This window comes from Dama dama, chromosome 11 (genome assembly GCF_033118175.1).
Source record: "Dama dama isolate Ldn47 chromosome 11, ASM3311817v1, whole genome shotgun sequence".
NCBI classification, from domain to species: Eukaryota; Metazoa; Chordata; class Mammalia; order Artiodactyla; family Cervidae; genus Dama; species Dama dama.
In genome coordinates, this window is record NC_083691.1 from 57763649 (window position 1) to 57777118 (window position 13470).

Here is a 13470-nt window from a genome sequence, read left to right on the forward strand (position 1 = left end):
GGGGGGGGGGAGGTGGGGGGTCAAATTTTAAGACTACCTGGGTCACTGGGAAATCAGATGGTAGACAGTCAGAAGAGGACACCTAGAGACCAGTTAAGGGAGGGACAATTGCAGTGGTTGATACAGGACATGACAGTGGCATGCGCCAGGGAAGTAGAAGGGAAGGAGGAGAAAAGAGACATTGAGGATGTAATGTATTTTGGTGGTGGAGCCAATAGCACTTACTAGTGAATTGGCCATAGGGGTTTAATGACAGAGGGAAACAAGGATAAGTCCCTGGTTTGAGGTTTGGGAAAAGGCATGGGTGGTGGCGGCAAGTATTATACGGAAGATCAGAAGAGGAAACGGTAGAGTATTTGGCATATGGAAGTCAAGGATTCTATTGGGCCATATTAGGATTGAGACATCTCCTAGATTACCAGTTTAATACATCAGTAGGCACATGATGTATATCTATAGTCAGGAAAGACTAGGGCATACATTTCAGTCATTGTGCAGAACTGTTATTTAATGCTTAAGGGATTATGCAAGGTCACCAGAAAGAGGATGTGGATGGAAAATCACAGAAGGCTCACAAACCAAGCTCTGGGGTCCTTCAACATTTAGAGACATAGCAGAGAAGGAACCAACAAGGCAAGAGAGCAGGAAAGGCCAGTGGGTTAGGTGGCAAACCAGGGGAATTGGCGCCATGAAACCCAAAGGCAGGGAGGGAATGATGAACTGAATCAGAGTCAGCCAAGTGACCTTTGGAGTGATCGGGTAGAGGTTGTAAGGATTTGAAGGGATCAGCGTTGGCCTGACTGGAGGGGGGATGAGGAGGTGAGGGCAGAGACCGTGGAGCAGAGAAGGGCTGTGAGCTGCAGAGAAATGTGGGCTAAGAAGAGGATTTTTAAAAGAGAAAATAGCAGAGCCTGTTGGCTGGCTAGGGGAATGATGAATTGGAAAGGGAGATGTTGACGAAGAGTGAAGAGAAGGGATAAATTATGAGGGCCCAATCCATGGAAAGATAAGTACGGTAAGATGCAGAGCAAAGAGGATAGGTTGGCCTTTCATGAGAGCGAGGACATTTCATCTGCCGTGGGTGAAGGTGGGTTGACGGACCTGGTGGTGAAAGGATGCTGCACCTAGGGGTGTACCACCTCCTCAGCCCCATCCTCTCCTCCAACTACTATATGACCAAAGCACATAGGTACCCTGTAAGTGTGTGTTGGACAAATGAACGAGTGAGTGAGTGAGTGGATGCATGAATAAGCGACACAGTGAGGGGCAAACACATTGGATTTTCCACCTTTCTTCCTGTCCTTTGGAGTTGGCTGAGGTTGGCATCGGCTGGGGTAGGGTCAAGGCCTGAGAGCATTGCTAAGGTATAATTGGCTTTCTCCAAGGATGCACTGAAACCAAAGAGGTGTGGGGGACACCAGCAGATCACACTGTGAATACAAGAAGGCGCACTGGAGTGGGCACTGGAGGCCAGGGTGCTAGCAGGTTCTAGGGGAACATGTGGCCTGGGGCGAATGCCTTTCCCTCTCTGGGCTGTAGTTTCCTCATTTGTGAAATGAATGGTTGGATGAGGTCATTTCTTAGTTTCTTTCTTTCTATTTTTAATCCCTTGGCGTTTTTTCCTCCCTCCTTTCTCTTCCATGTATTTGTTGTTCACCTGACCTGTGTTAGATTACTCCCTGCCCCTAATGAACTTCCTGTGTTACTGCCTGTCACTAATGTCCTGGACAAGGACCCAGAAGCCTTCCTCTCCTTCAGGCTCTTCCTCCTCGCTTCCATTCCTTCTGTGCAATTGCCTACATCTCTGGCAGGAAAGCAGCCCCCACTGACCCCAATTCAGGCTTTACCACTGGTTGGATGATGGATGTGGGGCTCTAGTGAGCTTTATTTTTGTGCCTGCCTAATGGGGAAATCATAAATGCTGGCATTCCTTGCCTGCTTCTTCTGTTCCAAGAGTGGTACCATAAGCATTTGATGTATGTTATCGAATTGAATCTTCCCCACAACCCCATGAGATAGGGGCAGTAATCTGCACCGTTTGACAGATAAGGAAACTAAGGCTCAGAGGAGCTCAGTGACTTGTCCAAGGTTGCACAACTTGGAAGTGGGGCACAGAGATTTGGCTCCAGGCAGGCCAGCTCCAGAGCTCGGCAGCTTCGAGCCCCACTCCCAGAGTCTGGGAATGAGTTCAGGAGCCAAAGAAGGCACTTGACTTGTAACAACAGATGAGATTCTGGAAGGCGGTGTGGACATTCGTTGGAGTTCAGGATTGGTGGGAACCTGGCCTTGTGGATGGAACTGTCTCCCAAGTACATAAATGGATGATCTGGAATTTTGAGTGAAGACCTCTCAGGTCAACTTCTCCTCTGCCATTTCCCATCTGTGGGATTTGAGGCTAACTCCTTACTCATGCTGCACTCCAGTTTCCTCTTCTATAAATTGGCACTATTGATGGGCGCCTCCCAGCTGTAAGAATAAAGGGGCATCGAGTGCGGGAAAGTGCTTTGCAAACCTTAAGCTCTGAGTTCCAACAGTAATTGTGGTGGTCTGCTTTGTTATTTAAGGGAATTCTTAAGTCACTTTTTTGGTAAGTAATTCTAGTGAGGCCAAGAATCCACACACAGAAACAGGTGATCTGATTCGCTTTGTGTAAGTCATGTGCTGAGTTTTCTTCAAGTGGCAGGTTTGAGATGGGGCAAGAGTCTCTTCAGAGGAAGTCTCAGGACCCACATGCTCTCCAGGCCCCTCCTCTCTCTGCCTTTCATCCTCTGCACCCATCCCCAACCACACACACTCACACTCACACACTCTTTCCTCCCTAACAAAGCATACTGAAGGAGGCTACAAAGAACCTGCCTGCCAATACCGGAGACCGTGGGTTGGGAAGATCCCCTGGGGAAAGAAATAGCAACCACTCTAGTATTCTTGCCCGGAAAATCCTATGGACAGAGAAGCCTGGCAGGCTCCATGGGGTCGCAAGAGTCAGACACGACCTAGTGATTAAACAACAACAGCACAGTTTATATTCCCTTGAGTCCTTCCTTGACCACTAACCTCTCTCACTCATATTGACCCCTCCCAGAAAGACCTTTCTACAGAAGGTCCAGACAGCATCAGAAATGGTTAGAACCTGGCACCTGGAGTGCCTGTGCACCTGGAGCACAGCTTTCAAACTCCACCAAACCCTGCAGCTGTGTGAGCTACAGACCCCCAAGACTCTGTTTCCTCATCTGGAAAATGGGCATCATAATAACATCTACCTCCTGGGGTTCCTGTGAGAGCTGGTCATGTCAGGGCAGTACCCCCAGTCCCTGACGGAAAAGGCACTGCCCCCCAAAGAAATGCAGATGGAGGGGCCTCCAAAGGGCTCTTGGAGGGGTCTCCTGAGCTCCCACTGCCCCTGCCCTGGCCCCACCTGTCCCCCAGGGCTCGCTCTGTGTCCACCCTGCAGACCCTCATCCCCCAGCCCCAGCCCTCAGGCCGTGAATCCACCTCATGGGTGTCCTACCTGTGTGCCTCCTACAGGAAGCGAATACTCTGGCAACGCCTACAGCCACACCCCCTACTCCTCCTACAGCGAGGCCTGGCGCTTCCCCAACTCCAGCTTACTGAGTAAGTTGCCTCTGGGGCCTTCTCAGGCCCTCCACTGTGCAGGGTGGGTGGGGGTGCTCTGTTGGACGAAAGTGGTCCGAGAGCTGGGAATCCCCAGTTCGTTGAAGGGCCTGGAGAGACAGATGTTATCCATAATCCAAGCGGGTCAGGGAAAGGCAGGGTACCAAGTTGTCTGGGGGGAGAGGCAGAGGGGAGACTTCTGGGCATCACTCACTTCTCTGTCCTGAGCCCATGTCTGTGAAATCTTTGTTTTGTGTAAGATTCAGGGCTCAGGCTTTGGGAGGGTGGGGGTGGAGGGGACATCTCTGCAGGATGGACAGGCTAAGAAAGTTCCACGGGGAAGACACGTCTCTATGCCCCTCCACATCTTGGAGGTTACCTAGAGGATTGCCAGCAACCCTCCTGCTGGGGAGCGTGCTGATTGCAAACAGTGCCATCCTGTCGCTTTCATTAACATCTAAGTGGCTTGAAAATACTCATGATTCAGCCCCAGAGCCCTTACACAGAGACCCTCTGTTCCACCACATTCCTGATATTTGGCTTGAGATGTGGACAGCAGCCTTCAGTATGGAGGTCTAGATAATGAACTGGACTGCAGGGCTTCTCATCGGCCCCTCTCCCCCTGGGCCGGGGTTGGGTTGAGAAAACAAGCAAATCAGGAAACCAAGCCCCATAAATGAATGTGAGGGATCCCACTGGAGTCTCCATGACCTGGAGGGTCTGGGAGCAAACCTGAGCCCTGTAGAAGCCGCAGCGCAGTGCAGCTGACCCCAAGGGTCTCCATTCCCAAGACACCCCTCTCTCCTCCTGTTACCGCCTCATGTTCCAGGAATGACTAGGAGGCTGACTGACTTGGACTCTGTTGGCCCTGTGAGTTCCAGCCACGCTTATGTCCAGTTCAGCTCGGAAAGATGAGGGCATAGAGATGTGCCCTCCCCATGGAACTTCCCCAGGCTGTCCATCCTGTGGGTGTGCAGAGCAGCCTGGAGGAGGCTCTCAAATCCACATATCCCTTGAGCAGTCAGCTTTCCATCCCCTCTGATTCCTAAGACCCTCTGATCTTGTGCCTTTTGGTCAAGGCCGGGGAACACCCCAGTGATCCCCCAGTCAGTACTTGATTCTTCAGGGCTCCAGTCGTAACTTCTCTTTCTTGCCCTCTCTCAATGCAAGGGTGCTGAAGGTCAAAGGAATCGTGGGGAGGGGAGGGGCAAGAAGCCACTGTTCTCCTTCTGGCCAGAAACTCAAAGGTGAGGCCAGAGAAGGAGGAAATAAGGGCCAGAGAGGAGTTAATCTTTGATGATCAGATAGGCCAGAGGGATCAATGATTAACTCACGCTGTCTTAAAGGTTAGCAGAGGCAGGGGGAGGCTATGGTGTAATTTTGTTCTTCTGACCGGCAGTGTTGTTGTTGTTCTTTTTTTTTTTTTTTTTTAACTTGTCCAGGTTCCCCATATTATTACAGTTCCACATCAAGGCCGAGCGCGCCGCCCACCACCGCCACGGCCTTTGACCATCTGTAGTTGCCATGGGGACAGTGGGAGCGACCGAGCCACGGGAGGACTCAGCCTGGGACAGGCCCCCGAGAGTCACACAAAGGAATCTTTATTTATTACATGAAAAATAACCACAAATCCAGCATTGCGGCTCCCTCCCTGTGTGGTTGATTCAGTGAACCATGAGAGACAGGACGATGGTGGAGGAGACGCCACCGGTCCTCCGGTACTCCTTAATGAGGGACAAGAGTCCCAGGGGGACAGACTGTCCCATTCCAAAGAGACAGAATCGGAGGAGAAATGTGGAGAAGAGGGCTGGAGAGGGATGGCCCTTGGGGCCCACCACGAGCTCGGGGGCACACAGAGGCGCCTCTGTGGCTCCATTGTTGACATGCTCTAGCGGCCATGGGCTGTGAGCACATCCGCCCAGCCCGCAGCCACAGTGGGTGCGAAGGCTCACCCCCACCGCCACCCTGGGAGGCACCGCCTTCTCTACGCGGCTTGCTTGGCTCTTCCTGCTCGTCTCTCCTGGTCACAGGCTCAACCCTGGGTCCAGCCAACCAAGAGCTCCACCCGGTGGTCAAGGTGGTCAGCTGCCTGCCTTCCCCTTCCCTGCTGCTGTGAATGTACCAATTCCATCCCAGGGGCTCCCCTGCTGCGAAGGATCCACCCCTCTCCTTGGCAGCCAGACCAGCCCATTACAGCTGGAGACAGACATTCCAAAGCACCCCTCCCACCCCGCCCCGGGCTCCGGGGGGTGGGGTGCAGCCCTGCCCAGAGTAGAACCAGGCACGTAACTGGGGACCCCGCCTCCTGCTCCCAACAGCCCTGCCAAACCCACAGCTACTGAGAGACCCTGACGCAACACCCCACAGTTCCCTCTCTGGGCCCCACAGCTCCCGCTCCCCCCCCCCCCCCACCAGGCCTGACTGTAAATACTGTAAATGAGCCTCAGCTTAAGTCAAACTACCCCTTTCCCCTCAGTGTCGTTTCCCTGCCACGTCCGGCTTCTCTCCTTGATGCTTCTTTCTTTTTTAAAAGACAACCCACCATTGCCATATGACTCAATAAACCATTGCTCTTGGTCTCTGGCTTTGGGGTTGACTGGGTAGGAGGTACCCTGGGACAGGGTTTTCTCCAGAAAACCTCAGAGCCCAGCAGCCAATGAACTCGTATTGGGGCTGCGTGTTGAAAGGACCACTATTGTCCGGGAGAACCCTGACTTAGCATCCGCCCTCTGCCCCAGGGAGATGTTCAACACCAGGCACACCACGCACCCCAAGCTTTGATTGTTCCATCTCTGAGTCAATGAGAGCAGAAAATAAGCACATGGCCTGATGCCCGACCAATCACAGACTCCCCACAGGTGGTGGCCGCTGTTACTTACAGGAAGCCAAAGAATTAGCCAGGAAGGCTGGTGACAGATCCAGGAACAGCTCCACACGGGAGTCTGCATAAACAGCTCTTAGGATCCCTGAGGTGTGAGAGGAGGGAAGGGAGAAGACAGTTATTGGGCTCAGCTGCCTGGGAAAGTGTTGAGAGTGTTAGTCGCTCAGTCATGTCCAACTCTTTGTGACCCCATGGACGGTAGCCTGCCAGGCTCCCCTGTCTGTGTACTGTCCAGGCAAGCATAGTGGAGTGGGTTGCCATTCCCTTCTCCAGGAGATCTTCCCGACCCAGGGATCGAACGAGGGTCTCCTGCATTGCAGGGACATTCTTTACTGTCTGAGCCACCAGGAGCAGCATGGGATCCTCACATAAATGAACCTGGGATTTGCCCTATTTTACATATGGAGAAACTGAGGCTCAGAAAATAATGAAATAACTTGCCTGAGGCAGGAAGTGGTAGATTGCATCAAAACCTCTTAAGTCCAACACTTCGGCTCAGCACCATGGGCACTCATCAGGGATGCCAGGGGTTCTAGACCCAAGGGAGATCCTGGGACTGCCCCCTGAGAGTCTGATATCTTTTGGCTTGGTTCCTAAGTATTGGGTCGGCCAAACTAAATGAACTTTTGGGCCAACCCAATATTTGGCAATATTATAGAATTTCCCAGGTGGCGATAGTGGTAAAGCACTTGCCTGCCAATGCAGGAGATATAAGAGGCTTGAGTTGGATCCCAGGGAAGATCTCCTGGAGGAATTAATGGCAATCCTCTCCAGTATTCTTGCCTGGAGAACCCCATGGACAGAGGAGCCTGGCGGGCTACAGTCCATAGGGTCGCAAAGAGTTGGACATTACTCAAGCGACTGCACGTGAAATATTTGGCAAGACTGGGTAGTCAAGAAGCCAGGGCCAGGAAGGGGTGAGGGAGTTTCTGTGGGGACGTAGAACAACCCTCTTCTGTGAAAATCCACAGAACAAGGTGGGAAATACAGTGGTGACTGCAAGGGCTGGCTCTGTCCACAAGAGGATGCTCGTCCCACCAGCGGCTGCCTGGTGTCTGTGTGGACCCTCTTCATGAAGGACCCAGCTGGAGCGGGGCCAGGGGTCAGGCCCAGGACAATGTTGACAGTTGGGCAAACAGCACCTGGGGCTGAGTCTGATGGAGGAAGGGATTCCTCAATAACCCCTCATCCCCAGGGACTCTCAGACTGGGAGGGCAGAGACTCTGACCCCCCTGGTTCTCCCAACGAAGAGGCCAGGAGTGCTCGCTGAGGATAGCATAGACAAGGTGGACCCACGAAGAAAGCCAGTCCCGTGTCTTCCTTGTGGATCTGAGAAAAGGCTTGTTCTTCAATAACAGGACTTCCCTCTAACCTTGAGCATGGCAGCAGGAGTGAATCCCATTATATCTGAGGCTCTTCATGATCCCAAACCTCTGGGTTCCTGAGCTCCCCAAGACAGTCCCTACCCAGGAACCACCTTGAGTTGCTCGGTGCCCCAGGGAGTCTGCAGAGCGACCCTTTCTATTCATACCCAAACCCTCTCTGGGAACACTGGTGCCCTGGCAGCCTCTCTAAGCCCCGAATGACAGGGCTTAGAGAATGAATGGTGGTGTTTTTGCTGGGTGACAATGGCTCAGCTCTCCCCTTTCTTCTCGGAGGTGAGCTGAGCCTCCCAGGATGCTGCTCAGAGCAGGTGTCTGTGGGCATGTGGCATGGCTCAAGTGCAGCAGGTCCCAGCCAATACCTCTCCAGACATTGTGTACATGGTCAAACCCCAGGGACTTAGAAAATATAGCTATCTACATGTCAGGGTCTTCTCTGGTGATTCAGATGGTAAAGACTCTGCCTGCAGTGCACACAGGAGACCCTGGAGACCCTTGTTCGATCCTTGGGTCAGAAAGATCCCCTGAAGAAGGAAATGGCAACCCACTCCAATATTCTTACCTGGAGAATCCAATGGACAGAGGAGCCTGGTGGGCTACGATCCACAGAGTTGCAAAGAGACACGACTGTGTGCATGCATGTGCACACACTTGCTGGGAGAGAGAGATGATCTGAGGTGCCTTGTCTTTGGTGGTGGTGTTGGGACAAGTCGGGGAGGTACATGGGGGGGCCGTGGTGAAGAAGGATCGTGAAGACAAGGATGGGAGGAAAGGGGCGTGGCCACAGGGGATTGGGTGGGGGCATGTGGGATGCATCTACGGGCAGTTGGTGGGAAGTAGAGGGAGGTGGTCTACTGTGTAGCAGAGTCGGGGCCTCTAGTTTCTCTGAAGACCTGGACCTGGGCAGAGAGAGCCAAGTCTCACCACACCCCGTCCCATCCCCAACCCGCATTGTGCCCTGGAACCAGCCCTTTCACTACCTATGTGGAGAGACCTTCTCAGCTTTCCAGGCTGATCTCCCTGGTCTGTCATCCTCACCCTGGCTCCTCCAGCACCCTGTACCCTCCCAGCACACACCAGCCCAGCCCAGGATGCCTGGAGCTCAGGGGTCAGTGTGGACCAGGCAGCCCCTGCATGTGGGTGGGTTTCCTGCTAGGAGACAGAGCAGTCAGGGTGGAGCAGAACCCATCTGTCTAAGGTGGGCTGGAGCTGCTGTGACCCTCTGGCTCCTGCCCCATGGCCTGGGGGTGGAGGTAGGTGGGAGTCCTGCTCTAAGGCCAGCCCCCAGGCTGGTTCCGAGCCCTCCTGTCACTTCTTTAATATTCTTGGCATTATTGTTTAGTCGCTCAGTCGTGTCCGACTCTTTTTGACCCCGAGGACCACTTTTGTCTCCGATTCTGAATGTTGGCCTCATTTCGCACTTGGGGAAACTGGGAGCAAGAGGTGCCTGGATTTTTCAAGGTCATTCAGAGGAGCCTGAACTCTAATCTGAGGCTGAATCTGCATCCTAACCTAAGGCCTTGAATAGCAGGGTGTGGCCGGGTTTCTGCAGAGACCTCAGGCTCCTGTAGCTCTGTGGCGAGGTACTGAGTTTCATGGCCGCCTGGGGCACGGCCACACACACCCAATGTGGGGACAGTCCTGGATGAAGGACCCAGAGGTTAGCCTGCAGGTGGGGAAGGAGTGCTGGGACCGGAGGAGAATACCAGCTGAGCCTCCATGCTCCGCCCCAAGTCTCCCCCAGGCCACCCCTTGGCCGCCCTCCTTCAGCTTTTAGGGTCATAAAGCACCTCCACCAGCCAGGGATCTGATGGTTCCTCTGTCCCAGCTTGCATGTCACCCTCAGACGTGGAGTGACCGGCCACGCTGCCCACAGCTGTGATGGTAGTGAAAGCATCTCGTCCCACAAGGGCTGCCTCCTCTCTCTACCTGCCTCATCTCTTTCTCCTTCCTTTTCTCACCTCTTCTAGTATCCTGTTCCAGTCCCTCTTCTGCGGGAGTCCGAAGCAATTATTCCTTTGCGAGACCTTTTGTGTCTCCAGTGAATATTCGTGAGGACTTAGAGGTCCCGCATCTGCTCAGAAAACGCCGCAAGCATTTCTCCTCCCTCCCTCTTTTCCTTTCTGGTTTGTTTCTCTTCTCTCTACTCTCTCCTCTTCCTCTAGCTCTGGGGGCACTCGGGATACAGATGCTGGAGGTCTTTATCTCCTGATGGCAGATACTGATTCCCTACTGCTCCCTGCTCTCATGCACACGTACATACACACACATGCAACCAGCAACCCCACCTCCACATCTCTAAGCGCCTCAAGCAAAACCAGGTGCCTGGCTTCCTGGATGAAGCTGCAGAAAGCAGGCAAGGCTGGTCCCCTCCCGGCCAGCATCCTCCCTGAGTATCACCCTTTCTCCTCTCGCTGAGCGGCAAAGGGTAAACCTCAGGTGCCGAGGCGCTGCCCTGAGACTTAGGTTGAGGGCTGGGTCTGCGGGGTGTGGGGCTTTGTTTTGGGGGGAGAAGAGAAGCTGGAGCCCAACTCTTCCACATCTGTGCCCGGTGGCAGCCGGCCAGGCTGGGGAGTGAAGCGCTGCCTCCGGCTCTCCCAGGGAAATGTGATTTCCCCTTGAGTGAAGCGGACTGTGCAGTGTGGAAATTGGCTCTTTTCTGAGCGAGTGGATGCTGTTCTGGAGTGGGGGGCGGGCTGGGGCCCGCGGGAGGCTGCGCTGGCCCCCGGAGTGAGCCGGGAGCAGCCATGTGCTGAGAACTCATTAGGGATAAATCACACTAGTACCAGCGTGAAGCCAACACCCTCCCCCCACCGTGCCTCCTGGTCCCCCCTCGTCTCAGACTCCCCCTCTTTCCCTCCCCCTCCTCCCTAGCCAAGGCATCCTCCCCCATGTAAGGGGAGCCCAGGCCCATACGCGTGTGTGCACACACAGCCCCGCCTGCTGCCTCAAATCCAAGGGCCCATCCTTGAATGAGAGCCGCGTTCATTTACAAATAACTCTTTTTGTTTGTTTTAGATGTGTTTGCTTTTTTGCCAGGAGGGGGGCATTCGTCACTTCACTAACAGCCCAGGCCTGGGAACTCACATTCCCCTCCACCGCATTCCTCCATTGAGCCCCGATTCTTATGTCCTGTTCCTGCTTCCCAGGGAGGCCTGAGTAGAGGCCCCCAGCTGTGGGCAACATTGGTTCCCACCCACCCCATACACGCTCTGGGGAGAGGTGGTGGTTGTGATTTAGTTGCTAAGTCATGTCTGATTCTTGCGACCCCATGGACTGTAGCCCACCAGGCTCCTCTGTTCATGGGATTTTCCAGGCAAGAATACTGGAGTGGGTTGCCATTTCCTTCTCCAGGGGATCTTCCTGACCCAGGGATCAAACCCACATTCCCTGTATCTCCTGCATTGCAGGTGGATACTTTTTACCGCTGAGTCACCTGGGGAGTCCTTGGGAAGAGGGGAGTGCACCCCATTGGTCCTAGCCCAGAGAAAGTCCCCCGATACAGTCACACACCCACCAGGGGACATTGCTTCAGGAAAGATGCTAGCCATAAATGGATGCCCTTGGTCTGAATGGAAACTTATTTCTCCATCAAAGCAAAGAAGGAAAAGAATGTGGGTAAAAAAGGAGGGCTTCCCAGGTGGCTCAGCAATAAAGCATCTCTCTGCCAATGCAGGAGGTGCATGTTTGATTCCTGATCCAGGAAGATCCCCTGGAGAAGGAAATGGCAACCCACTCCAGTATTCTTGCCTGGGAAATCCTATGCACAGAGGAGCCTGGCGGGCTACAGTCCACGGGGGTAGCAAAGAGTCAGATGCGGCTGAGCACACATGCTAAAAAGAAGGAAGGGAGTAAGGCCTCTTGACCTTGACGAGAACTGAGGCTTTACCTGTTGAAATTACAACCATGTCCTCCCCAGAACCACCCTCTTTGCTGATGACGAGAGAAAAGGCCTAGTCACCAGCTATTTTAGGGGCTGAGGTTGTGGTGTCACTGGAGCTGTTAGTTATGGTTTACCCCCTGGGAGACAGCGTTGCTGCAAAGTCCAGGCCTGGGTGTGGGGCTCTGTCCCCACCCCATCACCTCCTGGGTGGCAACCCCAGGGATATCCTCAGCTTCCTGGGCCATAAAATGCACGGCTCTGGCCAGAATGATGTCCAGCCCTAAGGTCATGAATCAGTAGTCACCCGGTCATCAAAGGCATTATGGGACTCATTTGACTGGTTCAGGTATGAAGCTCTCTTCCAGACTCCCCAGGTAATTTTCCATCAGGCAAACACCATACTTCCGTATGTGGAATCAGTCTCCGTTTGGGGTAGGGGCAGAGTGGCTTCTGGGGCCCCACTCACCCAGGGCACTAGAGTCCTGCCTCAGCTGGCTAGATGAAAGCCAGGCTTCCAGGGGATTCCAGGCTGGAGCAGAGATGGGAAAAAGAGCAAAGCAAATACAGCCACAGTTAGTACAGGCTGAGGCATGAGAAGGTGTAGGCCTCACATTCATCAATTCATTCATTCATTTGGAAGTAGATCATAAACCACCTACTTTGTGCCTGTCCCTGTAAGAGGCACCTAGAAGGATGAATGAGATGAGATTACCCTCCTCCAACCCCACCATCATCCAAAATAAAAACAAAAAACCTCAGAGCCTAGAGCCTTTATAAAAGTCACTCTAAGGACTTCCTTGGTTGAAGGTGGGAAGGTCGTCCCCATCTTTCAATACAGGGGACACGGATTTGAGCCCTGGTCAGGGAACTAGGGCTTCCCAGGTGGTGCTAGTGGTAAAGAACCCACCTACCAAGGCAGGAGGCGGATGAGACATGGGTTCAATCTCTGGGTCAGGAAGATTCCTTAGAGGAGGGCATGGCAACCCACTCCCCTATTCTTGCCTGGAGAATCCCATGGACAGAGGAGCCTGGTGGGCCACAGTCCATAAGGTCACAAAGAGTCGGACACGACTGAATTCATTTAGCATGCAGCATGCATGCAGGGAACTAAGATCCCATGTGTGGAGGGGCAACTAAGCACCACAGCTAGAGAGAAACCCATGCACTGCGACAAAGACCCCATCATTTAGTTCCACTTCCACTTGCACTTCATTGTTCACTGCAATGAACAACACCTGAACTGCATCTAACACCGGACACAGCCAAAAGTAAACAAACATGAAAAAAAATGTCACTGTAGAGCAAGGTGGGAAAGGGATAAAAGCCAGAAGAGACGGGATATAAAGTGTTGTCAGGTTTCAGGGTAAGATTTGCAAAATTCCTTCTGCCTGCCACCCGCCACCCCAAGGCCCTTCTCAAGCATCCATAGCTTCTCCCAGGAGCCTCTAGGAACACCAACTGCAAATCCTAACCTCCATCCTGACCCCTCTTCCTTAGAAGGATTATTGTCTTGACTTCTGTGTCCCAAGGAGGGCTCGGGAGCGTTCTGGGCAAGAAGACTCAATGTCAGCACCCTGTCCTAGAGGCCCTCCCACCCCACTGCAGGAACTGAGGGCCAGCCTCCCCTCCACCCCCGACCACCATGATTAACTAGAATCAGACAGCCTGGGTCTTTCTTTGAGTCAGGAATCTTTATTCCTCCAGTGGGGTAG

The 13470-nt window shown here is 53.4% G+C and overlaps 1 protein-coding gene across 1 annotated transcript in view; it reads left to right on the plus strand.

The window, feature by feature from the left end:
• The window catches only part of PAX8 (paired box 8), a 61760-nt gene extending 55565 nt beyond the window's left edge, over positions 1-6195 (plus strand). Inside the window, exons 11-12 of the mRNA XM_061156110.1 lie at positions 3526-3612; positions 5055-6195. Coding sequence (XP_061012093.1) covers positions 3526-3612; positions 5055-5131 — 164 coding nt within the window. The 3' untranslated portion in view covers positions 5132-6195. The remainder of the gene's footprint in view (positions 1-3525; positions 3613-5054) is intronic.
• The last annotated feature ends 7275 nt before the right edge of the window (positions 6196-13470 follow it).